Genomic DNA, 27761 nt, shown 5'->3' on the forward strand with positions numbered 1-27761 from the left:
TAACAACACAAATACAACAGACCAGTGAACATAACATCCTGTTAACACGAACCACAGCAGGCACAGTTTCTGTAGCAACAATGATGTCCCTGATCCTTTAAAGTGACTTATTAGTGGATGAATAGTGGTGAAGGTGCTCTGTGGTAGATTATGGACCAGTGTAAATGTCAGCTTCATTCTTAAGGGATCAGTAACTCACCCATCAGCCAACAGAGGAGTCAGCTGAGAGCAGTGACACCAAGCAGCCAAATCACCTTTGTTTCTGCATTACAGGACGTTTGTGGAAAAACAGGACCCTTAAATGACTGAATCCATGTCAGAAGTCAGGATTTCTGGGTTTTTGACATGTTAAAGTCACTTCTGTGTCCCCTTTGTGTCCACCAGCAGCTGCTCGGTGCAGCTTTGAGCTCTGGCTTCACTTCACTTGGTGAGGGAGGACATTTACCTGCCTGTGGCTCCAATAAGGAGCTGTGGGAGTGAGGAAGAGGAGGCTCAGAGGAGCAGAGCAAACACATCCGAGCGCGCCACTCACGGAGTGCGGAAAGGAGAGGACATACATATTTTAATGACACACACACACACTCACACACAGAGTGGTTGTTGCGGCAGGGGGCGCAGAAGAAGAAGTTTTCTGAGTGCCGCGTCGGTTTCCAGCTTTCTGTCACTCCGTGTCACCGCGCGTAAAAGCAGAACCACCGGAGTCGCCATGGTCCGGACCGTCTGCTGCGCCAGGATCTGACTCTCTGCTCTGGGCGCGCATTTACTGACTTACATGGCTTAAAGTCTCCGGAGGGGAGAGCTGCCTTCCCACCTGGATTAATGTTCCGACCATGAGGATACCTGCGCTTGGACATGGATCTGTGAGCGCTTCAGTGCGGTTAGAAAGTGAAGAGTGAAGCAGCAAGTTCTTCACCAGACCCGCATCAGTGAGCTGCAGGTAGGTCGGCATGAAAAGTTGTTTTTGTTATAGTGTAATAATGATAGTAATTGTAATGTTTGAATCTTATGAACTCTGTTTCCCATCAGTCTGAGTGTTTCTCTCCCGGTTTGGACACAGAGTGTGCAGGACATCCCGTCTGGATCAGTGAACCTAAATTAGACGAGGTGCAGAGTAGGGCTGAGTTATGTGCTCTGGGGTGAGGGGTCAAAGCCCTTCCCTCACCGGACCTCAGACCTGCTGTCTAGTGGAGCAGCAGCGTTTCAGCAGGGGGTCTCCCTCATTAGGAGCCACAGGTCACACAGGTCAACTCACATGGTCAAGTGAGGAGAGGCCTTTTATTTTTTCCCTGAGTCAGTGTCTCGAGGGGATGTGGTGGCAAATGACAAAGTGTCAGGATGTGGACAATTGTTGGATATTTATGGCGCACAGACGCAGCCATCAGTGCTGAGGTATCATTTACAGTCTGGTGCTGCTCACTGGGAAGTTATGCCAGACTGTGAAGGTGAGGGGAGTCTGTTCTGTGGACCAGTTTGTCCCTCCACTGCTTTTGCACAGACACCATTTGTGTTGGAAATGTCAGCACTGCAGGCGTATGCTAATGTAAACTTCTCTGTTTTCACTTAAGCGTCCAACCGTAAGAATCCAGCAGCTATGCAGGGGGCCAGTGTCTGGATGGTCAGGTAAAGCCACAGTAAAACTCATTTCTAGTTAAATGTCTGTCTGTTTTTATGGAACTGTCTCCTTCTCTCATTATCCATCAACCACTCAGTGTAGTGGTGTTTGGACTATTCCTCTACCCGTGCTCTTGCTTATAAACCAACAGTGGTGGAAAGTACATCCACTGAAATACTGAGTATTTCCATTTTAAGCTGCTTCACAGTTCTACTCAGCTACATCTTGGAGGGAAATGTTTCTGCTCCACTACAGTTACCTGACAGCTCTTATTACTGTTCAGATGAAGATAAAGTGGATAATAAAACAAGTTTTTGAAATACAACACGTTGTTAAAGGTGAATCTGAACAGTGATGTTTTTTTCCTAAACGTCTCAGTCAGAGGGACAAAGATAGTACTCTTACTTTAGTACTTTAAAGGATGAACCTGGGGCCAAGTTATACATGTTTTGGTTGAGTTTTTGGTCCAGTAGATCAACTCAGCCAGCAGCCACCAAACAAGCTGCAAGGTAGACCTAGAAGATCCTTTTGGTTTAACCACAAACAGCCGTTATATCGTTCTCTGCACACACACCAGACTACATTCACTAAAACAGGGATTATGTTATTGTGAGGTGATCTACTGGACCAATTCCAAAGGTTCAGTCATTTAGATACCAAAATATGTTTAAAAAATAGGTTTAAAAATGTCAGTCACCCTTTACGTACATTTTCTGCTAATACTTGTGTACTTTAACTCATTTTTTCATTGGTGTATTGGTACTTTTTCTTAAGAGAAGGATCTGAGTATTTCTTCTTTCCATCACTGTGAACCAATAATGCTTCTACCAAAACTCCCAGGATCCCCACTAATCCCTTCTGTCTGTTGTCTGTAGGGTTTCTGTCCTCCTGCTGGCGCTCTGGACAGACCCCCTGGACTGCCAGCACACAGCAGACCACAGGAAGGTGAGCAGCCTGTGTGGTGCAGCTGGACTAAAGGAAGAATGTGTATTCTAACACGTGTGATCTGTTAGACCCCCTCGTGCCCACGACGACAGACCTCCCTTGAAAACGTGCAGGATTCTTTTCTTTTTGTCGTTTTATCCATCGGTCTGATTACATTGGTTGGCACAGGCTAGTGGAAGATGTCAAGCACGGCTGTGTCTTGTAACCATAACCAAGCGCCACACTTAGTGATAAATGTTGCTTCCTCTGTTCCAGTGTATGTACACAGTGAGAGTATCCCCAGGGGGAACCTGACCAGGGTGCTAATCTGTAAACTTGTGCTGAGAGCGTGAGTGAAAAGTTCTCTTGATTGCAGTGAAACAGCGAGGGCTCATGTCAGCTGTCAGCAAACCACCTCTTGACCTCTGGAGCCGCATGGAGGAAACTAGTGGGTGCACGTCGTGGATGAAGCTGACTGACAGATCGACTACCCGCTCAGGTTTGAGGGGGTCGGTGCAAGTTGCCTCCACGTGTTTCTACTGAAGGTCCATCTGTGTGACCTGTGGCTGACCCGGGAGATGACAGTGGCGTTGAGTTACAAAGGCTGAAGCAGGATAGAAGAGGCGGGGGGGGGGGCTGAGGTCTCTCTGAATAGCTGCACAGGCTGATTGACAGGAGAAGAACTTCCTGCCAGCTCTCCCTACTGCTTCTGTATTCTCTTTCCATCCACTAAAAGTCAAAGGCAGCTGAGCCTTTACTACAGCCATGTGTTTGCCCAGAGAGGCTGCGCTGAATGGAGACAAAGTGCTCCTTAAAGAGCAGGATTTCCACGCCGCTCCACGGATAATGCCGGCTTGGCACAGGGCTTCTCCTGGCAGGTTCCTCAAACAGAGGGTGCAGTGATCACTGCTAATATGTCCCTGGCAAAGTTGCACAGAGGGATAGAGTCAACAGTGAGAAAAGCAGGTAGCCAATAGGGGATAGGCCACTAACAGACACCCACTAATCAGCCAAATCAGGGCTTTATAACTGTGAACAGAGGTCCGTTTCATGGACAGCGGTAGGAGGCGGAGGGGCAGGATAGTCATGTTGATGAGATGAGGTCACTGACTTGAACCTTAATACAAGACCGTGATCTGGGGAGATTAAAGTCTTGTTGATGGACGCTTTCCATCGGTCCCTGGCATTCACTTTGTCCCGCATCTCTGCGCTCTGTGGTGTCGCTAATTGTGGCTGTTTGATCTCCATGCAGGTTACTCAAAGGGCAGAGCCCCAACAGGAGTTCAGGGCCGAGCACGGAGAAATTCAGGGCTCCTGGGGCGCCTGGGGGCCGTGGTCAACCTGCTCCCGGACCTGTGGAAGAGGGGTACAAGAGCAGAGCAGGCCCTGTCTGCCTGTTTACACTCCATCCCAGCACCCCTCCAGAAGAGCTGGCGTTCGGCCCCAGCAGCCGGGCCATGTCATCTCAGCCCTGCGGCCAACGGTTCCTCTGCACCGCGACACGGGCAGATCCTCCAACAGCAGCGGCCGAGGAGAGCTGAGGGAGGAGAAGCAGACCGGGCCGAGTGGACGCAGGTACAGCATCCTCCTGCGTGGTGTTGAAGTCAACCACTGTGCTTCCACCTGTTTAGATACAGATAAGTGACACCATGCCACTGTACAGTTGTCAGTACATGGACTCGATGAGCATGGAGTGTTAATGGTGCTCTGCGGCCTTCCCATGGGAGATTTAGGAGCTATGTTTTCGATGGTTTTAGACTGAGGAACACTTCCTTCCTGCTCAGTTTTAGAGACCAAAGACACCTAACGCTGGTTTTTCCCTTAATTGTCACCCATCTGTAGCCTCTGACACAAGGTGCTCTGCAAATAAACGTGTCAATAGTCATTATCTGTTATATTCTTTATTATGATTCACATTTATTTATTTCACCTGAGCGTTACACGTAAAGCACCAAAGAAAGAACAAACTTTGTATGTTTCTTAGAAGTAATTTGAGCACCATAATGGCCAATGAAGACCTGTTTCAGCGCTGCAGCTCTTGTCTTTGTCGGGACCTGTGAGTCCTTAAAGAGCCGGTGCGGCTGGGCTGCATGCTGAGCAGCCTGGTGTGAAAGTGACTCTTTGGAGCCACGACTGTGGGCCATCCAACTGCCCTCCACTGGAAAGCTAGTCTTTTATGGATGGAGTCAAAGGCTCGGCTTGCGCTTGGCAGCTTTGTGACCTCCTTCCTGTTGTGCTCGACTTTAAACAAATAGCTCTGACAGCTGAGTAATGGGGGGTTGTTTGAGTTGGAATCTAAGGAGCCAAATGACGACAAAAGCTCCCAGGATTCTGCTACTGTGATCTGGACGCTTGTCAAAAGTCTTAGTTTGGATGAAGGGCCCTGATAGTTTCTTCAGTAAAAGAGGAAATTTAGCTAAATATCCCTAATTAAAGCAGACACTAATCCAAATATATGTTGTTGGTTGGTTTTATTAGGGTCAGCAGGTGATGTTTTCTGTAGTCATTACACACGATGAGTAGCTGGATTCAGTTACCTATGTGATAACTAGTGCACAGTCATCAGTCTCACTCTTGTGTCTTCAGGAGGGTCACTCACATCATCCCGGGGAGGTACGGCTACGGCAGAGCTCCTTATGTCGCCCCATTGCAGACGGACACGGGCCAGGGCTCGGGGGCCGCTCGCCCCCACAGACAGAGACGCTCTCCTGCGTCTGATGCCCACCGAAACCACGGTGGATACAGGTCGAACATCCTGGACCCCCCCGACGGTCTCCATTACAACAGCAGACCCTACACGCAGCCCAGGGCACAGCAGCCCAAAAATAACCAGGTCTGGGCCCCCCTCTACCAGCCTGGTTCGGCCAACCAGGCTCAGGTCCAGCAGGAGGTACAGTCAGGCAGCCAGACGCCCGGACCCCCGCAGCAGCAGGAGAGACCCTACAGCCCCCTGCCAACTTCCTTCTGCTTGGGGGAGCATGCTCACTACAGGATCTGCAACAGTAATGTAGGCAAAGCTGCACTTTCTCCTTCTTCTTCTCAGCATGCTGGTGTTGTTCTGGTTTATTATTGATTCTCTTATATTTTTTTGTTGATATATACACACACACATATCTTTAGTATTTATCTATTCTTATTCCATAAACTCAAATGTTGGAGGAAAAGATAAAAATGGACGACCTTTCTCTTCTGCTATGGCTTTAACCTGCACAGCCAGAAGATTTGAATCTGAATCAATAACAGTCCAATCAGAGTATTTTATGTTCCTATTAACAGCTGATAATAAAATGAGTCTGACTACTGTGCCTAACTTTGCTAAGCTCGGCTCAGGTTGTGACGTTATGTTAGTGTTTGTAAAGCAAGCAGTGTTTTTAGGAGCTGGTCAGTAGTGAGAGATCCTGATGTACTCATGATATGTGGAGCTCCAACATCAACTGAGTGTGAGCTTCAGTCCTCAGTGATCTAACGGATCCTGATTAAAGGAGAATTGCTCAGGAATAGAATAAGAACCATTAACCTTGTAATGCTGAAAGTTTAGTTCACATGTGGTTTTTTTTTGTCAGAATAGAATATTTAAAGGTGATATTTGATATTTTTCTCTATTCTGTATTTTTCTTTTTGGCAACAAACTCATGAAAAGACAAAAACCCCAAAAGAACAGGACTGTACCTGTGGCCAAACTTCCAGTGGAGTTTAAATCTATTACTGATATTTCCACTGAACATTTTCTACTGGACTACTTCAGTAAAGAAATATTTTTAAGCCACTGGCCCAGGAAACCTTGGCAGTTAAACCCCAGCTGTAACACACGAGCATTAAGGAATCCATTTGTGTGCATTGACATAAATTCAAACAGTGTGCGGTTGTGTATATTGTCTCTGGTGTGTGATGACACAGGCATTGAAGCAAAGTAAAGCAGACCAGGAGCCTGCTTACACAAAGGAGATATGGAGAGATGTCAGGGAGGTTGAGTTTCACTGCGAGCCTTCATAAATACTGGAGTCTAACTAGTTTTGGAAAGAAAACCTGAGCTACGAGCAGAGGGTGAAAACGGTTAAAGCAGTCAGCGGCGACGGAGCGTGACAAAGAGAAATGGGAGCTCACTGCACTCACAAAAGGATTTACCTGTTGGACTCTTCCTGTGGTCGTGGAAAATAAATGTGTGTGTGTGTGTGTGTGTGTGTGTGTGTGTGTGTGTGTGTGTGTGTGTGTGTGTGTGTGTGTGTGTGTGTGTGTGTGTGTGTGTGTGTGTGTGTGTGTGTGTGTGTGTGTGTGTGTGTGTGTGTGTGTGTGTGTGTGTGTGTGTGTGTGTGTGTGTGTGTGTGGACCATCCACAGGCCTGTCCTCCATCCAGCAAACACATCAGGGCTGTTCAGTGTTCCTCATACAACAACCAGCCTTTCATGGGCCGACTGTACGAGTGGGAACCTTTCACTGAGGGTAGGCTCTGTCTATGTGTACAAGCACGTTATGTTATTCTAACTTTCTTTTAAAACTAACTTTAAAGGATTAAATGAATTTGCTGTAGTATTTTGGCTGAGAGAAGATCGTTATTTTGCTGATATTTGGTCACAAACTTGCTGTAAGTATTAATAGAGGAATAAAATCTGCACCTGCCAAAGACACAATGTTTTTAAAAAGCAGTTCCAATAGTCAGAGGTTAAGGTTATATGTTATATTCAACTTTTATACTTCTTTTCTAATTCTAAAGTTTTCTAAAGAAGTGGCAGACAAAAACATTTTATTGGCCAGTAGGAGTGTTCAGTGGCCGCCACGGTGGCAGATGAGGAAAAAATGTAAATGCAGACCGTAGTTATTCCATTTCATCCTGAGGCGGACATGAATGTACCAACTTTCATGGTAATCCAATCAACATTTCACTCAAAACCACCGATGTGAACCTCACTGTGGCGCTAGAGTAAAAGTCTGGGGATCACCAGAGTCAGTAGGCTTCCCCCTCTGAGACCATAAAGATGTGGCAGAAATTGTGGAGCCAGCTGAGTCCTGCTCAGATGTCAGAGATAGTCGGGAGCCAGACCTGAAAAGTTCACCATCTATCGTATGTTTTCACTGTCAGTGACATCTTCAGCTGACTGCCCTCTGACCCACATGATCTAAAGGTGTGTTGTGATGTAAGCGCTGCAGTATGTGACCATGCTCACCTGTCTGTATCCAGGCAACAGTCAAAACACCCCCTGAACTGTCATTTCTCTGAGACGGCTAATGGAAATAACAGTCTCCAAATTAATATCCTGTCAAACAGACGTGGATTTAGAGATCTCGTCTTTGTCCCGCAGCCTTGACTGACGGGTCCTGCAGATGTAGAGATTAAATAACCTCAGGTACTCGTATGAGCTTCGGTCTGGATTATTTGACACTCATCTTGAACAGTGCTTAAAAACATGCTCTTGTACATCTGTTTAAGAAATACTTTGCTTTCAGGCTTATAGTGTATCTAATTGATAAAGCATCTGAACAAAGATGTGAAGAGCAGGGATCGGGATCCTTTGCGGCCGCTCTCTGCTGTTTCTGTGTTGTCAGATGAAACAGGAAATCTTTGTTGAAATCAAAGAGCTGGTTTCAAACAAGCATTTGAGGATTTTATTGTTTGTGCTACGATTTGAAGCTCTGCCCAATGGGACATTATGATGTTTTTACTTTTTAAGGATAACTCCAGTATTTTCAAACCAGGGTCCTATCTATACATACCCTGGTGTGTGAGTGACTGGTAGGTAGTGAAAGTGTTGGAACTGGTCCAGTAGATCACCTCAGCCAGCAGCCACCAAACGGGCTGCAATGGCTGCAACGTGATCCTTTGGGACAACTGCACCTGATCACAGTAGGTCCACTAAAAGAGCTTGTTTGATCCACTGACAGGCTCAGAGTGTTATTCTAAGTGAGACCTGGAAGATCCTTTTGGTTTAACCACAAACAGCACACACACCAGACTACATTCACTAAAACAGGGATTTTACCTCACAGGACATGGGAATTGCTGGTCTACTGCTGCCTCGATCAGTCAGTTTGTTTGTGTTTTATTTATTATTACACTCTTGTTATTTGTGTAACAAGACTAACAAGACAAACAAACTAACAGATTGAGGCAGCAGTAGACCAACAACTCCTCTGTTCTGTGACGTAAAATTACTGTTTTTGTCAATGGAGTCTGGCAGCCTGTTCTACTGGACCAGCACCAGTACTTTTTGTACCTACCAGTCACTTAAAACCCCAAATATGTAAAGCTCAGGCCCAGGTTCAACAACACAGAACCACTTTATCCACTTTCTGAATTATTCTGAAGGGCCCTTAAACACACATTATTTCTAAACTATACCTATGTTCAAAGTTAGAGCAGTGGTGGAGATACGAAGCGACCATGAATATTGTTATCTTAATAGAACAGAGCTGCAGGGTTAGAAAGTAGACCTGTGTGTTGTTTGTATTAGTAACACGGTGACATAATGTCGCTCCACATGATGGGATTTATTACTGACTGGGAAACTGTCTGAGGGTCTGTGTGTCAATTTAAATTAGAATAATAGCAGTAATGTTTATAACAATACTCATGTCAGTCTTCATAACTATGACGGGTACTAAAATATTAATGTTTATTTACAGTTCTCGCTGTTTACTCAGTGTGTTCTTACTAAGTGTTGAATCTAATGTTAGTATGTGCAGTTGTATCCTCTGAGACTATAGAGAAACTAGTATGGAGCTGATGTTAATCCTGGATATTTGTCTCCATCTCCCTCCAGTTCCTGGGGATCAGCACTGTGAGCTGAACTGTCGGGCCGTAGGCTTCAGGTTCTACGTGCGACAGTCAGACAGGGTGATCGATGGGACGCCGTGTGGGCAGAACGAAACCTCTCTCTGTGTGGCGGGAAAGTGTACGGTAGGCCACTGTAAAAACCTTTTTTCTTTATCATTTCAAGAAGAAAATGACCCCACAGGTGAGGGTTTTGTGTCCTTTATCAGCGGCATCGTGCGTCATGGTCATGTGACTCTACGTATTTGCAGTGAGACTGATCCTCTTCCTGCCAGAGCTGAAAATAATACAGTCACATGTCTGCACGAGCTTCCTCAAGCTTTGTGTTCATTGGTTTGCATTGTTGTTGCATAATTAATAAGAGGACATGAAGTATGTTGGAGACTCTACTTGTCAACCAAGGTTATGTTGAAAGGAGAAGACAACAGTGGATCACTTCTTTCACCCAAATCTGCATCATGAAAGTAGCCTCACATGTCCAGACATATGGTTTCTGGAGAAAGCTCCGGCTCAGCCTGTTAGTAGTCTAGTAGAGTATAAAAACTCTCTGGCCTGTTTGTATTTCTTTAAACTAGTCACAATCGTCGTGTGTGGCACTCAGCCCAGGATACAGAGGCAGCGATCTTGCCAAATAGTGTCGAGAGGACTTGGTGGAACATTCGTGACTGGGGGGGCGAGCCCTGGCATTAAAACGGTGAAATCCTCACAAAAGAAAACATGAAACAGTTTCAGACGTATAAAAAGAGGTGAGGTGAATCCTGCCTGTGCTTCAGCTCTGGAGGAGCTCACCACACTCAGTAACACCACAAATGATTTTAATAGCTGTCTGCAGAACGTCATTAAACTCATATCACATAAGCTCATGTGAAGAGGAACGCACAACAGTTTATACAACTATTGTCGGGGTTGATTTGGCCACCTGTCACCTGTAATAGTCCCCTGATTATAAAAGTCCTGCAGGAGCTGGACAGGTAACCTGCAGTCTGACTGACAGGCCTCAGGCGGCGGCTCTGCTGCAGTGACGGCTGCGACCAGCAGAGGGCAGCACGGCACCAGAGTGACTGCTCCTCCTATAAGAAGTGGAGGAGTGAAGTGGAGGTCAGGAGGAAGTTTTTTTTACCCCCTTTGGGCCAAAGCAGGAGATCTGGGATCTCAATGTAGAACATATTTGTACTTCTGACCCCGTATTTAATACGCACCATGAAAACACACCTGCAAGCACAGAGCTGGAGAGACAGACGTCGCTGTGTGGGCCTGCTGATGGCTGGCTGTGTACTCACCATGTTGGATTCACTTTAACATTCTTTTGATCAGGGTTTAACTCGAAGAAATATGTTGGAGAAAGAGCTCATTTCCAGTCGGTGGCGCTGACCTCGCTCGGTTAACCCCGTGCATTTCCCATGCGCTGTAATCTTTGCAACGTCGAGATTTAATCAAGATAGAAAGCCCTCTGATCTCTCATTCTGGCCTTGATCACAGTGCTGCGGTTAACATGCACATTGTGATCCTTCACGTGGGCAGGGCTGAACTATTATTAATAAACTAAGTGGCGATTTGTGAGTGGAAGTCAAGACGTTACATAAATCGTATTGATCTGCAGGTATTAGTCAGTTATTTTCGTGCCTCTGACTTTGCTGGCTGAGTATTTTCCTCAGTTTTTCAGCGAGGAGAGATTTTTTCTCATCACTCTCCCCACTGAGATTTTCTCAGCTGGTCCAGCCATTTGAAGAGCAGATCCCCTCCCAGCCACAGGCCAAGAGATAATGTAAAAACATCTGGATAGTTCCACTTAGATCAGACCTGCTCTCATCATTGAGGCTAAACATTATTGTGGGAATTGATCCACTCTTGTAGTCCTGCTCTCCCCCCACAGGTAAGGACGGCCAGCAGGCGCACGCCATCGCAGACAGAATACAGTCTGCACATAATGCTCTGAGCTAGAGATGTCATTGTGAGCATAGTGATACTAGAGAGAGGCCATAGGAGGTGGAGGTCGGCCTGGTGGAGGCAGCGAGCAGCACGGCTATTCATCATCAGCAGCAGCAGCAGCATGGAGCAGGAAGGAGCCACGGGGAAGAATGAGGAGTTGGCAGCTCCAACAGATTGTTTGAAGTGTCAGTCATCATTGGCGCCTGTTTGGATCAGCTGACCGTCAGCTGGTTTCGTGCACTCTGCTTGACCTAACATGATACCTCAGAACTTGTCAAAATACGACGATAAGTGATGGATCAAACACTTTAAAATTCATTTAAAATATGTGTCAGCTTGGTAAGAGGTGCAGCATATTTTCAACACCGTGGCTCTGTGGTCGGTCGGCCCGCCGCCTCGGTTCACACTAAAATACCTCAACAGCTACATGGGTATTTAAAGGGATAGTTCTGATTATTTGAAGCACTGTTATCTGCGGCCCCTCTCTCTAGTCAGTGTGCCAACTGCAGTAGATGTTGGTCGGCTCACCTCCAGTTTGGAGAAGCAGACAGGAGTCCAGACACAGATGCTCAACATTGCACTGCTGTGGACGTGGGCAGCGGGAAAACAGATTTCAGCCTCCTACGTTATAGACATACTGTACATACATGGGGAGGAGTTCCCTGAATACAGTGTTGTGATAAAACCTATTTTGACCACAGCTACAAAAAAAGTGACGCCAGTTTTACACTATATTTGCATCACTTTACCTTTCAGCCCATTCCAACGGGGAACTGAGGCCGTTCTCTCTTTCTGTCTGCTCTCTTCAAAGTAAAAACAGTAATTTTACCTCACAGAACAGTAGAGTTTGCTGCCTGTGAACATCCTAGTTTGGTCTGAACTAACCCTTTAAAATGGAAAAGTCACACTAACAGACTAGCTGATGGAGGCAGCAGCTCCTGTGTTCTGCAGGTAAAATGGCTGTTTTTGTCCATGGAGTCTGGTGGCTTTGAAGCAAGAGAAGAGTGAACGGTCTCAGTTCCCCGCCTGACAGAGCTGTCTGGCAGCCGTGAAAAGCAGTGAAAATATTCTACGGCGTTTTTATAGGTGGTCAAAATATGCTTTAACACCACACTGTGTTCAGGGCACTCCTCCTACTGTATGTCTACGGTCTGTGATGAAAAACAAATTGCTCTAAAGGAGAAAATACATTAGAAAGCTGAAAGCAAAACATAGTCGGTATAAGTGTTGAACCGTTTGATGACCTCTGGTGCTGGATGAGCAGGAGCGACCGGTATTTTGAAAGGTATGTTTTATGCATAGAGAGTGAGGAAATGTGCTGAATTCTCTGGGAAAGTCGAGCTGTATGGGTGAATTTTACGAGTGGGTCACTTTACAAGGATACACCCGATTGTATTTTACAACATGTTTCACACATTGGTTACATAAGGCTGCGGTTTCTCCACAGTAAAGCCTCTGCAGTGGAAACCAGACTGTTTAATCCTATTCTGACGAACAACACTGACAGACCAAGATGGATATTATACTCTGGTTCATATGGGTGAGTTGTCATGGAAAAATCTGATCCCTTATTTAGTGGTTGTTATAGCGGTAGCCCCTGCTGAGCTCTGACTCTCGGTCCAGTTTTCTCTGCTCTCGTTTCCTGCAGAAAATGAGTTCCCTCCCCAGCTGAACCAAAGCCCTGCTGCACTATGTAGACCAGTAGGTATCTCACACACAGCTACCGTACACGCTGGTGCAAAGTCCCCGAGGCACTGGGAAGTTATACTCAGACCCACCAGGTCCTGTAATCCCTCTTCATTCAGGTCAGAGCCAAACCATGCGATAACGTCTGTCTAATTATTCAAACCGAGGGGATCCAGCAGGTCAGAGCCTGTCCGATGCAGTGCAGCCTGTACTGCAGAGTGCAGTAAAGGCTGAGGAGCTGCATGTGTCTGTGTCTGAGTGTGTCTGCAGGGCTGTGATCATCACATGAACATGAACATGGTGGGACAATGTTAACGGACCTTTAGTCGACAACAGCGTTGTTTTTATTTCTCTGATGTTTCTGCTTTGTTGGTGACTTTTGGGAAACAACAGAGATGATTAATTAAAGAAAAAAGGGTTCATTCTTCCAGCAGGTCACAGTTTCCTTTGGGACTTATTTTACTGTCTGGGGGTAATTTCAGTTTTGGCTCCAGTCTCTGTCCCATTTAGTTTCTCTGCTGCAGGTTGTGGCAGTGAGCCGATTTTCAGATCTTTAATCATGATAATAATAAAAGAAATCATTCATAACATTTGGACTGCGCTCTTGTTTTAGAGGGAGATGTGGCCCATTGCTGTGGTTGTTTTAACAGAGGCCTTAGAGGCTGTGTGCTTGTTGTGGTGACGGACTTCTATTGATTACAGAGGAAACGCTGTCTGATGCTTCTCCCTGACACCTTTCTTGCCGCATGAATAACAGCCCAGCTCTGTCCATCTGACCTTTGGCCCCCCGGTGCCACTCCGGGTCTGCATCTCATGTTCCTGGACCTGAACCTCAGATTGACCTGGTTTGGAGACAGTTATGGACTTACAGTGCTTCTTCAGCTCTAGTCTGCTCGAGCACAGGTGTGGTTTAATCCCCTTCTCACTGCCTACACGGCTGCCTGGCCTTAATCATCTGCTGTATTGGCACCTTGGCACCTCTGGAAAACATGGCAAAAGAACGAATTAAAGGTGACTCTAGTTCTTTCCATGTTGGTGTGCAGTGTTTTTCATCACATTTTCGACAGTCTACATCCTGAATGTGAGCATGCGTAGTCAAGCCAAGCAGCTGCTCACTGCTGAGGACGCTCAGCTATGTGTGTGTGTGTGTGTGTGTGTGCTCTCCCTCCTGCCTCAGATGGCTCCAAGGAGCTGCTTCAAAGCGGCCGAGTCAGCACATCTGACAGGGTGGCTGAACACACGACTGGTGGAGTAAAAAGGTTTGTCAGTTTCATGTCACTATTGTTTTACGTGTCCATGTGTTGAGACTCTGTCCGGATGATCTGTGAGTGTTTTTGCAGATTCATTACAGTTTCTCTTCAGTCCCTTTATGCCAGAAGTTACCCGTCGCTCTCTGTGCGACGTGCTCTCTTTTTGCCTGTGCTTTGTGCTGCACGTTTGTAAGCTGCTATATAAGTTGTCTGAATGTACAGTGACAATTACTATTGCTTATATAATGGACTCCCACAATGCATCATGAAAAGTAGTGTACGACAGAAGGTCACTAAGCAAGCTCTATATACCATCATGCATTGTGCTGAAAGAAAAATGGCTGACGGACTTAATAAATGGATCAGAATGACTTGAGTAGCGTCTGAAAGTGTTTACGAGCTCAGCACATCGTCCCCAGACAGGAGGGATTAGATTTCAGACACAACCTGCCAAACTGTCAGCTGTGTGACGCTGTACTTTTTAATTTGCAAGTTGTCTTTTACTGCGTTATATCACGAGTGCACGTCACTTTAGTGTAAATATAGGACTGAACATTTCCTATGAATCACACGTGTGTAAGGTTGAAAACGCCGTGAGGCACTGAAACCCCCTTGAATGTGGTTACTCATTTCAGACGAACAGTAAAAGAAAGATCCCTTTATGGTGGGACTTCCATTCAGCTGAGACTCCCCTCTCTCTTTATACCGGCAAAGAGCATTTGAGAAGGGTGTGTGTGTATTTTTAAAGGGCGACCACTGACCACACACCTCTCTGCTGGCGGTGGTGGGCCCAGCTGAGGGTAAAAATCTATCCAGCATGCACTTTTCTGGGCCCAGTTGTGGGTTTGCTCTACTTCCTACTGCTCCTGACAGTGAGGTGGGAGACGATGATGAAACGACAGGAAAAGCAGTTATGAAGGCGGAAGGTGAAATCAGGTCGATGACTGTGGATGATAAATGGTTCTGCTAGCATTCGTGCTTGTCGATAAGCAGTGAAACATTGAACTGACAGATTTCGGCATGGATTTTGACATACTTCTCTCTTTTAATAAAGATGACAGATAGAACGGGGCTACGTCTGACCCAGTGCAGAGTCAAGGTCTCCGCCACCGTCTTCCTCTGTGACTGGCATGTTTCCCAGCACCCAGGGCGCGGCTCAGGTCCAAACTCATCAGACGGCGTCCTAGGCCGCTCCTCGCTCCTCTCCTCTGACAGCTGCATCTGTTTTATGCATTCCCCCGCTGTGTTGGACAGGCAGACTTGTTAAAAGGGGGATGAGTGCTGTGATATACAGCCCGGCTGGTGGAGATACCGCGGCCACATCTCTGTCACGACAGGCCTCAGCTGCACGCTCGCAGGGTGTTGGGTCCCCACCATCAGCCCAGGGATAGAAACTCATACCGTAGACATGATGGCAGTGTAAGTGAATGAATGAAAATGCTCAGTGGATCCTCAGAATAGAGATCCAGGTTCTTCAGCTCTCCTCCACGGGGAGTCACCGGGCAGGTCCAGCCCTGGAGCTCAGCTCAGCACAGATATCGTATCCTGCTAAATGACACTTGTTAGGGCACTTGTTGCTATCAAGAGGGCTAGAATATGAGAGTATGAGAATTCCAGTTGGAGGACGGTTTAGAGAAGTGGTGGCTGAGGAGTTAAGATGCGAAGGAGATGACAGATTGATGTCTTGCTTTGGCCTTGACTTCCTGGATCTTGATGGGCCCTGCTGTCCCCCCCACCGGCTCTTATTGGCCCACGTCGGCGCTCACTGACTCTGTGCAACTCCGGTAGGCTTGAGCGCTCAGGGTTCGGGGGTCAGACACTTGTTCTAAACCGCTAAGCACCTCTGCTGGGCTCTGCTGCAGCTCATAAAGTCTTTCTTCAGGAGACGGGGGAGTGTTTAACCTTGTGAGTGGGGCCTCGTTCAAGCAAGCTGTGAAAAAAGTGTCTGCGTTTGATGGGATCTCCATTTGATGTGTTTCCAACACGCTGGTGGTTCCTCTCTACATATGCTGTCTTTTTCATTTGGTTTGATATTTTCCTCTGAATAACGGTGGGATTTTCCCCCATCTTGCTTCTCTCTTAGTCCTGTTTGCCAAGATACAAAACATGTGAACTGGTTGAAGTGCGTGTTTGTGTGAGGTGCACTCATTACTTATTGCTTTTTTTGGTACATTGTCTGGGTTATTTATTCATGGTACCACACAAAGGACTATGGGAGACTACGGGAAGAGCTAAACACAGACCGTGTTCAGCTCTGTGCTGAACCTCCGTTTCCTGATCGTATTCTGGCAGTTCAGCACAACAGCAGCTGGGCCAGCGCCTTCAGATGTTGGTGTCAGCAGAAAGAAAGAAAGTATTTGCACAATCAGATCCATATTGTTTCCTGATTTATTCCTGCTGGTGGTCTAAATGACCACCGCAGATGCCTTCACCAGAGGAGGGAAGATTACGGCCTCATGCAGCCAAAAAATGGGAACAAGCTTGTTTTTGATACACGCTCCCTCACCATTTATGGTGATTATTAGCGTGTTGTTCAGATGTATACACTCAAGCTGGCGCTCTTCAGACCCACGGCTGAACTGCTGTGTTCATGTGAGGAGGCAGACAGACAGCTGGACTGATGGCTGATAGGATGGATGGATGGATGATGGTGATTCGGGGACAGTTTGAGTCTGAGTAGAGCGTGCTTCAAGTGCAGAGAGCAGCGAACCCCAGTGTCCGGTCACAGAGGCAGATTTACGAGGGGACACTATACGGATACAGGGCTGTATTTTTAGCCCCCAGCGGTCACACAGGTCTTCCTCAGACAGACGGCTGTTGACAGTGATCGGCTGCTATCTGGGTGGCTGTCAATTGAAGAGACAGTTGAGCACATTTTATGCCTCATCGGTTTGTTTGGAATGTCAGAGATGTGGAGCTCTCGATGTGTGGTCAGTGCCCACTGGGCGCCGGGAGTTTATGGTCATTAGGGAATAAGATAAGAGGCGCAGGTGTGAGTGGATGATGCACTTACATGAGTGTTTGTAATTATGCACAATCTTTATTAATTGATGACTGAGAGTGTGTGTCTGTGCTGCTCAGGGTCAAACCCTGTCGTACATTTGACTCTTATCTGATGCCGTCTAGCAGCTTTATTACACCAGCAGGCGAATAAAGACATTAAACACAGACATAAATGACTTAACACAGAGCTTATCTGGTCTATTTGTTCTGTCTGTCAGTCAGTCACAGTAATCGAGGAAGGGCCCTGCAGCAATTGTTAAAATTCCTCATCAGCTTTAAAGGGTCCAGATGTTACAAGACTACCTGGATCTTCACACAGCAAGGATCAGGATCAATACGTCACTGAAAGACAAAGCTGCAGAGTGACTCTTCATCCGGGATGTAGAGAAATAAGTTTGACACGTCACGCCCTCCCTTAATGATGCTACCTCGGCTGGTCATAGATTTATTTTTCATATATTTGAATATATCTGGACATCCTGGAGGTGGTGGTGCTGATGAGGAGGTTAGGGTTAAGGTCGTACTGTAGTAGGTCTAAAGTGACGAGATTACAATGATACTCAAAGAATAGGAGATAGGATCGATGAATGTGATCATTGATCATGTTTGGAGACGTCAGGATGTGGAGTGTGGAAGAGTGGGAGAAGAAACAGCAGAAGCTCACCTACTGTGTGTGTGTGTGTGTGCGCGCGTGTGTGTGTGTGTGCCTGTACTCCACCCTGACATGTGCTGCTGTGTGTTTGGTTCAAATGAAACTCCACACACATTACCGACCGGTGCACTTGACTCAGGAGCCCTCTAATGAACAGTAACCGTTTTATATCTCCTCTGCAGACTGCGTCATCCACGCAGGGTCCCTCGGCCACACCTTGCCCCTCCCAGCACCAATCCCCCGCTCGACCTGCTTTATTCATTAACCCGCCTTCCTCCACTCCTGCCTTTTTCAGTCAAATACATCACTCAAGGAAACAATCATGGGACCTACATGCCTGGCCTTGCGGACTAATACATATAACAGATGCACAAAGAAAATCATGTGTTTTCTCTTCCCACTTTCTGCCTTTTCTTAGCTTTGACTTCTCTAGCTAACAGATTTAAAGGGTCGACCGTTCAGTACATGAACAGAATGAGCAATGAACGGAGGAAAGCAACGGAGACTTGTTAGAAAAAGTTCGTTTGCACTGCTGTGTACAAATCAGCCTCCCTGCATCCTCCTTTGTCCTCCTTTACCGTGAGCGTACATGAAGCATGATCTGAGGTAGATTAACGATGGCGGCGTCACAGCTGCCAGGCAGAGTGTTTCCCACTGAGGCCACACCTGCTGAAAATGTTTGCAGTCGTGGTTTTTGCTAATGAGCTCTGGATTTAAAGGTTCCCCAAACAGCTAAAGCCAAGACAGGCTGGAAACGTGACGGAGACGGAGCACGGGAGCTGAATACAGCTATTGTATGAGCGTGTGTCTGCCGGGCCCGGACAGCGTACAGTAATGCTGAGCCCACCTGCTGTAGAGCATGACTCTGACGTGTGTGGGTTGGAGACTGGAGGAATCAGGCGCCTGGAGCCAAGGTTGCTTCAGGGCTGACCCACTTGTTGGAGGAAACAAAGACCCAGGGGTGTGCTGGAGAGTCAGTCTGGCCCCGCCCGACCTCTGGGCGCTATGTCTCCATAATGAGATCTGTCCAGATCAGAGGCCGATCGGGGGAGCAGGAGACAACGTCTGTAGGGCCATCGTGGCGGATGATCGCTCCCCTCTGACTAGTCTGCAGCTGTATGTGATCACTGGACGGCTGCTGTCGCTTAGCTGCTTACTGTGCAGACTGTACACACTGCTTCATGGTGTCTGTGTGTGTGTGTGTGTGTGTGTGTGTGTGTGTGTGTGTGTGTGTGTGTGTGTGTGTGTGTGTGAGCGGATGAAGACGGGTTCAACTATGAAAACAAAGCTGATTGGATGAACTATTCACAATGTCACTGTGCTGCTGTTTTGTTTTGAGGGAGACACACGTTACTGGTAGCAGGATGAATTAAGCCAGATATTTTTTTTTTTCGTGTGTGTGTGTGTGTGTGTGTGTGTGTGTGTGTGTGTGTGTGTGTGTGTGTGTGTGTGTGTGTGTGTGTGTGTGTGTGTGTGTGTGTGTGTGTGTGTGTGTGTGTGTGTGTGTGTGTGTGTGTGTGTGTGTGTGTGTCAGCTGACACTGTTCCAACATAAGCCAAGCCAACTGCAGGTGTGGAGATATTTGTTTCTTGCTTGCACTTGATGCCTCTGCAGCAACACGCATATCATTACCGAGCAAACATTTGACCTGTAACACGTGTGAGTATGCACATAAACCACTGAAGTCCTTTGTTCACAGGAGCTGATGATTTAACGGGGCTGGACCATATGATATCACAATCATTTCTTCCATAGTGATCATGGATGGATGTCTATCACCATGTGTAACTTGATAAAGCTGCCAGTTTAAAGAGTGTCCTGATGATGCCTGAAGAAACCAGAGGGTTCATAAGTTAAACTTTAGAATACAGTTTATTAACATTTAGCGTCATTTTCATACTCTGGGAGTTTGTTTCTTCTATAGGATCACACCGGTGTAATGATAACATCCTCCCAGTGACTGAGATTATACCTGTCTTTACTCATTTTGAGTTGTAGCTAAGTGCTTATTAGTTGATTTCATTAGATGATGAAGCTACGAAACTACAATAAAACAAACTGGAATATTGTCTGAGATTCTCAAGTCGTAGAAGAAACTCTTCTCTGAGATTAAAGACACAAATTTATGAGAAATAAACTCGGTGAAACAGTGTTTGTTTTATTTGTCCAGCCGTGTATTCCACCTGCAGTGGACGACCTCATCAAGTTATACTCTGCAGTCTGCATGGACTTAGCAAGAAGGAAACACCTCTGAATTTATCCTAGAAACATGTGTTTCCCCTCGCTCCATCATTTTTTAAATGCTACCTGCTCTCCTCACGTTCCCACCACGTGCTCCCTGGTGCTCGGTCTGTTGTGGTCTCCGTGTGCCACTTCATAACAGGACAGTTTTCAATTAGACTACTTGCAGAAGTCTCTCTGTGCAGAAACAGTCTATCCACAGTGGGCCTGATGCGTTCAGTCTGCCTGTATAACTTTATGGGAAAACCAACTGCCAGATATGAGGATGAGGAGAGGAGTCCTTACCTCAGTACGTCCTGGTGAATTAGGGTTTAATGTCGTGGAAACAATGGTGGCGCAATAGGAAAACCATATGATGAGTCGGGTCTTTTTGGCTGCAGCTGTTGTGCTTCCAGCGTTGCTACGTGGCTTGTAATTAAGTATTTATGGGGCGGGGGGCTCCGAGAGGGCGAGGGGGATCTTACTGTCTGAGTTGTTGTGTCTTTATCTGGAGAGCGAGCAGAAACAGCAAAAGTATGCTTTTCATTTGGGCTTGTTTCCAATTCAGGATGGTCATGCGAACTTGAAACCTCATTGTTTTCTGGTTTGTGTTTTAATACTAAAACCTTAAGTGTATTTCTGCAGTTCCTATTTGTTGGCATCCCTAGGAGATGGCATGCCCACCTGCCAATTATTTGCACTCAGTTAAAACCAGAGTGGTTTTGCTTACACATTCATTTCAGCCCCGCAAGAATTTCCTTCCTCTGGTACTTTTTTGTCACATTTAAAATATTCCCCAAAACTTCCTCTCTGGGTTCCAGTTTACTGTCAGCGGTAGCTGCCACACTCTCCTCTCTGCCTCCTTTCCCTCCCGCCTCTCTCCCCCTCCTATTCATTTTCTACCTCTCACTCTCCCTCCTCTAAAAAAGCCCCAGTAGCTGCACCTCCCCCAGCTCGGTTTACAAGGGGAGCTCGTAGAGATCAGCTCTGTAGTGAGAGGGCTCTTTGGGCATTCTCAGAGCGACAGAGGCGAGGAAGAGGCTGACGGGAGCAGCCGCTGGACTGGTGTGGAAGCCTGACAGTGACCGGTGGAACATTTCTGTGGCCACATGAGAGAATGCTGTCAGGACTGGCTCTTCTGCTGCTCGCCTGCCTCCACGTGCGAGTGCAGGGGAAGCCGCGGTCACAGGTAGGACCGTCCTCCCCTCTGCGGGGTCCTGGAGGAACCTGGGACAGAGTGGGGAAGCCCACTGATGCCCTGAGAGGTGCACTGCGGTGCTTTGCTCAGTGTAGGTTTGGTTTGGACTCTGCGGTGAGGCTTCAGAAGCGGTCACCAAGAGAACCTCTGTGCATTTATTGGACTTGGTGAACCGATTAAGACATCTAGATTATTGGATGTAGATGCAAGTAAACCCGGTGCTCATTCCCCACCAGCTGGCTGACAAGCAGCACTGGGGTCACCGAGTCAGTCCATAAGTCGGGCTGTCAGTGTGCCCCCGTGATCCTGCGGTCCATCTACTGAGTGGAAGTATTTACAGTGTGGCTGTTTTCACTGTGGCTCTGCTTGCCCTCTGAGCGGTTTATTTTTCCACAGCACATTCACAGGCTACTTGTGGGATTAGATTTCCCTCCGCGTGGAAGACTCGGTGAGTCAGGCCTGTCCTGGGACTATAAAGATGTACTTGGAACTCTATTAGGGATAGACTGCAGGCCTGAATTAGCCTGTCGCTGCCTGTGGCTCGGCTCAGCTGGTTTTAGCTCACCTGTGTTTGCTGATGATTGACGAGGCTCGAGTGAGGTGCCTGAGGTTGTGAATGCAAACTTGTGGAGTGTTGATGAGGACATCCGTGCCAGTTTTAGGACTCTAAACTACATACACTTAATTACAGCTTCTATAAACATGTGAGGGATCTGTCAGGTATTTTTACATCCTCATTATGTGAGACCTCACTGATCCCACTGCTGTGTGTGTAAAAATGATGATGATATTTTCAAAATCAGCCAATTTTTCATATTTAGTCTTTTTAGCTCTGACTTTATTAAAACCCAGTATGTAGTTATGAAGTGGAGACCATTCCCTTTGGCATCGTGAGTTTGCACATTTGGTATTTGTTCTCGCTGTATAAGTTGTAATGTCTCATGTTTTATATGTCATGCATGAAGAAATATGTTAATTTTTTTGCCACACAGTCAATTTACTGCCAAAGGAATGTACACGGTGTCATGGTGCACCGTGACGTATGTTTTTGGGTCAGCTAGACCATCGTTAGATCCTTAGATCTGTTATAAAACTCTAATATCCAGAAATTCAAATAGACTCATCCGAGATTTTAGAGGGACAGTGCTGCGTGAAAAGACACCAATCACAGATACTCTGATAATCTGTAGTATTTAACCATCCTGCACAGCTGGACAGAACACAAGTAATGTGTCATTTGCTTCACTGCACCTCTAAAATATTTGTATAGTAGTTTATGTATTTATTTATTTCTATCAAATGAATAGACATGTTAACCTCAGTCTGACTTTTGTCCTGTTCAAACAGACAAGTTGATTCCTACATGTGTGTCACTGGCAGGTCACAGAGTCTCGCTAACACGGCTCATGTAACTGTTGAGTTTGATAAAGTGACTTACATGTTTTTGTTTCTGTGGATGTTCCCAGTGGGGATCAAACCCGTCCCCTTGCAGTTTAAATGCCCAGCAGAGACCAAAACAGTGCATCCACATCAGAGCGGTGATGTCAGGAGAAACCTTATGCGTTTCTGCGGCCGTAGATTCACTGAGCTCGATGCTATTTCTGAGTGTTTTACAAGCAGGGGAGCCTTTAACGAAGGCGCTCTGCCCTTCGGCCTGGGCTGTGAGGGCACTTTGTGGTGTGGATGAGGCCTCGTTTTACTGTTGGGATCAAAGGTCGCGTCGCTCATGCCTACATCTCCCTCCACCACTTGGCTAAAAAACGCTCATCCACACAGCCTGTTCAGGGTTTCCTGCAGCTGTGACGATCAGATTCGGGATTTTGTTCATACAACAAAAAGATAGATTTGGAGAACTTGCCTATTCCAATTTAAAACTTGAATATGTTACAGTAAATAATCCCAGCTTGTCCATGTTCCCATTTTGGTGTGACACATGTTGCTATGATTTCATGAAATGCTGTGTTGTGGAGAGTGGAAAGCTGAGTGATTACCATCCAAAACACCAGAACTTGTGTTTCTGTTTGCGGTTACGAACCACGGTTAGTCTTCTAGTTAGTGTTCCCATTAAACCAGAGCCAGAAGTGAAATCTGAGGGGAAGAAACAAATTGAATAAATCTGCAAGTTTTGAGCTATTGATGAGGTCACATCTTCCATATAGCACAAGTGTAACCGGAGCTGAGCCGCAGTTTGATTCCTCTTGGAGCCACCTGCATTAAAAACCTACGTCTGCATAAATCTTTTTTAAAAATGTGAACAGTCTAGTATGCCATGATGGTAAATTAGATTCATTTACTTATTTGTTTGTTTGTTAGGGTTCTTTTTTGCTTACTGAAGTTTGTAATGCAGTGTCAGATTTCATCAAACAAAGCACTGCAAACATAAAAAAGTAGTTTACTCTGATTTTCCCAACTGTTGCCAGTAGATTTTATCAGCCAGAGCTACCAAATAATAAAACCATTGGAACTGGTCCAGTAGATCACCACAGCCAGCAGCCACCAAACGGGCTGCAATGGCTGCAACGTGATCCTTTGGGACAACTGCCCCTGATCACAGTAGGTCCACTAAAAGAGCTTGTTTGATCCACTGACAGGCTCAGAGTGTTATTCTAAGTGTGTGACAGCATCATGGAAAGGATCCCTACAGAGAGAGACCTGGAAGATCCTTTTGGTTTAACCACAAACAGCACACACACCAGACTACATTCACTAAAACAGGGATTTTAGCTCACAGGACACAGGAGCTGCTGGTCTAGTGCCACCTCAGTCAGTTAGTTTTCACTCTGCCCGTCGAGTGCAGTAACGTTGACCTTAGTTTGATCTGGGGTGTTGAGATGAAGTCATGTCTCTGTAAAGACATGGGCACAACAGTCTCTGATGTCCTGTTGCTCGGCCAAATTCTCATCACGTCCACGCCACCTTCCTGAAGCCGGACATTATCCGGGAGCAGCTCAATTAGTTTTGGCTGTTCTGGTCGGTGTTTTGGTCTCGCTGATGGTTGCAGGACGCCGTGCACAGTGGTCACCACGTCTGCCGCTCTTATTCCAATCCATGTTTCTTTTTCCAGCGCCTACAAGGGTGTTTCTGTCGTAGGTCATACATGTAAACCCAGTCCTTACACGTTAGAAAGACAATAACACAGCACCCTCCAATCACTTTAAATCCTGAGCATCTCTACTGCACTGTGTTTGATATGTAGGTCACATCCTACATTTTTTCCTTTAAAGTTGGTTTGAACAGTGAAATAATGGGTGTGCACTGAATCACACCTCGAAAAGAAGACATTTCTCCAATATTTTGTACTCCACAGTGTATAATCCCACACAGGATGTAACAGCAAATCAGCGCTAGCCGCTCAGTCAGTTTATTAGTGAGAATGTCACATGTGATGGCTTCCACAGATACAGATGTGTTTGAAGTGCTGACTGAAGTAAAAGCAATGTCGCCTCCTGCGCTCATTAAAAACCAGTTAAAGATCCGCAGCATCCCAGCATGTGGGAGGCAGATGCTGGTAGCCCTGGCAACCGCAACGTGCATTTGAAATAGAGGGGGCGTACAATCACAGCATTAGATTATTTAGCTAGTTTTAACATCTTATTTAATCCTCTAATCTCATTTGCTGTTTTGTCTATGAGTTGTTGTAAGATCTCAGTAATGTCATCTCCAGACTCAGCAGCATGTCTTGAGGTCACTTCCACTATAAATTCTTTGTCGTTGCGTCTGTATTCTCAACCTGGAAGCCATGTTGGGAGTATATTGCATTTCCAGATGAGCTGGTGTGTCGCAGCCGACCAAGTAATGATAACTTCATTGGCCGTTTGCCAAAGGACATTTGCAATCTTTGCATACGTGTGAAGAGCTGTAGAAACCCCCCAGCGCGTTCACCAAACTGCCCCTTTAACCCCACGCTCATAAATACATTTTAAAATACTGCACTCCTTCCATCACGGGACTTATTTATACAGTAGGTACAGATCATAGCGTGCCCTTCCTCCACATGAGGAGCTGTGCTAATGTCCCACTCCTCTGTTGACATGAGCGCCATAAAACCCTTCAGTACGATAACGTGATCATTCCCTTTCTTTACAGAGGTATAATCGGAATGGTACATTTGAAGATTGTGAAAACATGTTTTGAGGGAGTTCATGTCTCACAGTATTGTTTTTTGTTTTGCTTTTTGTGGCCAGTAGGAAAGCTGAGAGGGAAACTGCCAAGACACAGGTTTGAGGGTTCTGGTGGGATCTGAGCCTCAGCCAACGTGGATTCATGTGGCTTCAGACTTGGGGGGAGCTTAACCGCTGTAGCATCTCCAGACTAAGAAAACATCCTTTTATTCATAACCCCCCTCCACTGCATTGCTGTTGTGCAGCACGAAGCCCTGTGAGCTGTTCCTCTTTAGCTGAAGCTGCTGACCAGGCGATGCTTCGGTGCTTCACACGGACTCCTTACAGTCTGTTAATGTTAGAGTCCTTTCAGGGCCGGCCTTGGCGCCGACAGTCGGGCACTAACCCGTCGTGGGGACCTCTGGAGAGGACCGAGCCAAAAGAGGCAGCAGGTCACATAAACGTTGTCTTTGTGTAGAGCGGTGCCTGTTGAAGCCCCTGTTAACGACATGACATTGTCTGTTGACATCACTGCTGCTAACTTACCATTTGACATATTTACAATGAATTATTGTCTCAGGACTGTATATTTTCAGTGTCTAGTGTCTGAGATGTCTGTTTTACATATTTGCTATAAACCAGGCCAGTTTGAGTTATGTTCAACCCTAAAATAAGATAAAATACATCATGCAGACAGTTGGATACATTTCAGAGATGAAAAAGGTCACCACTGACTGCACCTTTGCTCGAGTTTATTTTGGAGCCAGAAGTGATGGTGATTCCACAAAGGCCTGCCTCTGATTGGTTAGGTTTAGGCATAACCTGCTATGTTCCTCTAAACGGGACCATAATTTACTAAATGAACATCTAGAGACTGAGACCAGAAACTCATCAGGAACATGTTCACTGAGCTCATTTTCTCATTGACTTCCATCCAATCAGACGAGCCAGTGGAGTCGCCCCCTGCTGGACATTAGAGAGAACGTCCTCTTCGTCTACACTGTGTGTGTTTGAGTGTTGTGCATGGCTTCTGTCCTTGTGGATCTAGTGTGTGTTTATGTCCCACAGCAGCTGCTGGAGTCTGGATGCTGCTGATGAGGTGGATGCAGTGCGGCTCTGCGGTCCAGCCGTCGGCAGCAGCTGCTGCTAGTCTGTCGGCCTCTGGCTCGATCAGTCGTGTCTGTCAGTCACAGATTATTCTGTCTGAGCGCCGTAAACACTGGCAGACTTTGTACATATGTTAAACACCGGTGCCTTCACTCTCCAAACTCTCCCTCTGACATTGTACAGTAGTTTTTAAGTTTTGTTTTTTTGTGTCTCATGCCACAACTCAGAAAAACACCAGGCCGCTGCTGTTTATCAGGCAATTTCTGATGTAGATTCTTCATGTAATTTGAGCAGACAGAACCATGTTGATAAGGCAGCTGTATAAATAGTCCTGAATAAAAGTCTCAGTCACAGAATAAACTGCCTCAAATATCTCAACTAATACTTCAGGCCGATCTGACAAGAGAATGTCACCCGGTGAAAAGACACAAGTAACCGTATCTGACAGACCCTCACAAAAGATTTGAACTGCTGCAGAGTTCATCTGAGGTACGCACACACACACACTCACACACTCCTCCGCTCTGAGACGCTCCTGCACCGAGCACAGCCTGTTTTCCACAACATCTCAAACTTGATTTGCTGAAGGAGAGAGGAGCTAAACGCCGGCACGTTGCGTCTACCGCTGCTGTTAATTTAAGCTCGATATCATTCTGAGCATTAGCTCTTATTCATATTTACATTCCTAGCGTGGAGCCACAAACCAGGCCTCCTACGTGGATAAAAGCACTATTATTGCAAGGCGGCTGTAACATTATGCCCGAGCTGTCGGGAAGAGACTTAGAGCCTGTGCAACTTAATATCTTGACATTTCACATGTTAAGTGTTAAGGAATGATACAAACGTCTGACATTCGCCACTCTCTCCCGGAGCTCTCTGATATTGGTTTAGACAGTTATTCGCTGTCTCTAAACCTTCATCCAGACGCCTCTGAACACATGCAGGTGAACCAGCAAACTGGGAATCATTTCTAAGGTTAGGCTCCAGCAGACAGATCAAAAGGTCTGTGCAAATCATCACTTCTTTCTCTGCTACGCTCTGAACGTCTGTGTTAAGTATGTGGCCAATATGAGGATCTAGTTTTTTTGTTGTTGTTTTAAACACTTTTGCTGCTCATTGCCTTTAAATGTCACCAATATTACCAACTCTGCAGTTCCCCTGAGCGCTCTAGTGTCCTTTGGCTCATTGTTTTGGTTTTATAGCCCACTAATTTTAATATCTCGGTTTTACTTTTACCGTTCTCATCGGCCTGCTTTCCAGCAGCTGTTTTCAGAGGAGAACAAACCCCCCACACTGTGCCTGCCCAGAACCAGA

At 46.3% G+C, this 27761-nt stretch overlaps 1 protein-coding gene across 1 annotated transcript in view; it reads left to right on the forward strand.

The window, feature by feature from the left end:
- The first annotated feature begins 1426 nt into the window (after positions 1-1426).
- Positions 1427-27761, forward strand: part of LOC139202339 (thrombospondin type-1 domain-containing protein 4-like) — a 39024-nt gene continuing 12689 nt past the window's right edge. The window contains exons 1-7 of the mRNA XM_070831824.1: positions 1427-1442; positions 1566-1620; positions 2488-2557; positions 3789-4111; positions 5123-5543; positions 6874-6976; positions 9292-9428. Coding sequence (XP_070687925.1) covers positions 1427-1442; positions 1566-1620; positions 2488-2557; positions 3789-4111; positions 5123-5543; positions 6874-6976; positions 9292-9428 — 1125 coding nt within the window. The remainder of the gene's footprint in view (positions 1443-1565; positions 1621-2487; positions 2558-3788; positions 4112-5122; positions 5544-6873; positions 6977-9291; positions 9429-27761) is intronic.

This window comes from Pempheris klunzingeri, chromosome 1 (assembly GCF_042242105.1).
Source record: "Pempheris klunzingeri isolate RE-2024b chromosome 1, fPemKlu1.hap1, whole genome shotgun sequence".
NCBI classification, from domain to species: Eukaryota; Metazoa; Chordata; class Actinopteri; order Acropomatiformes; family Pempheridae; genus Pempheris; species Pempheris klunzingeri.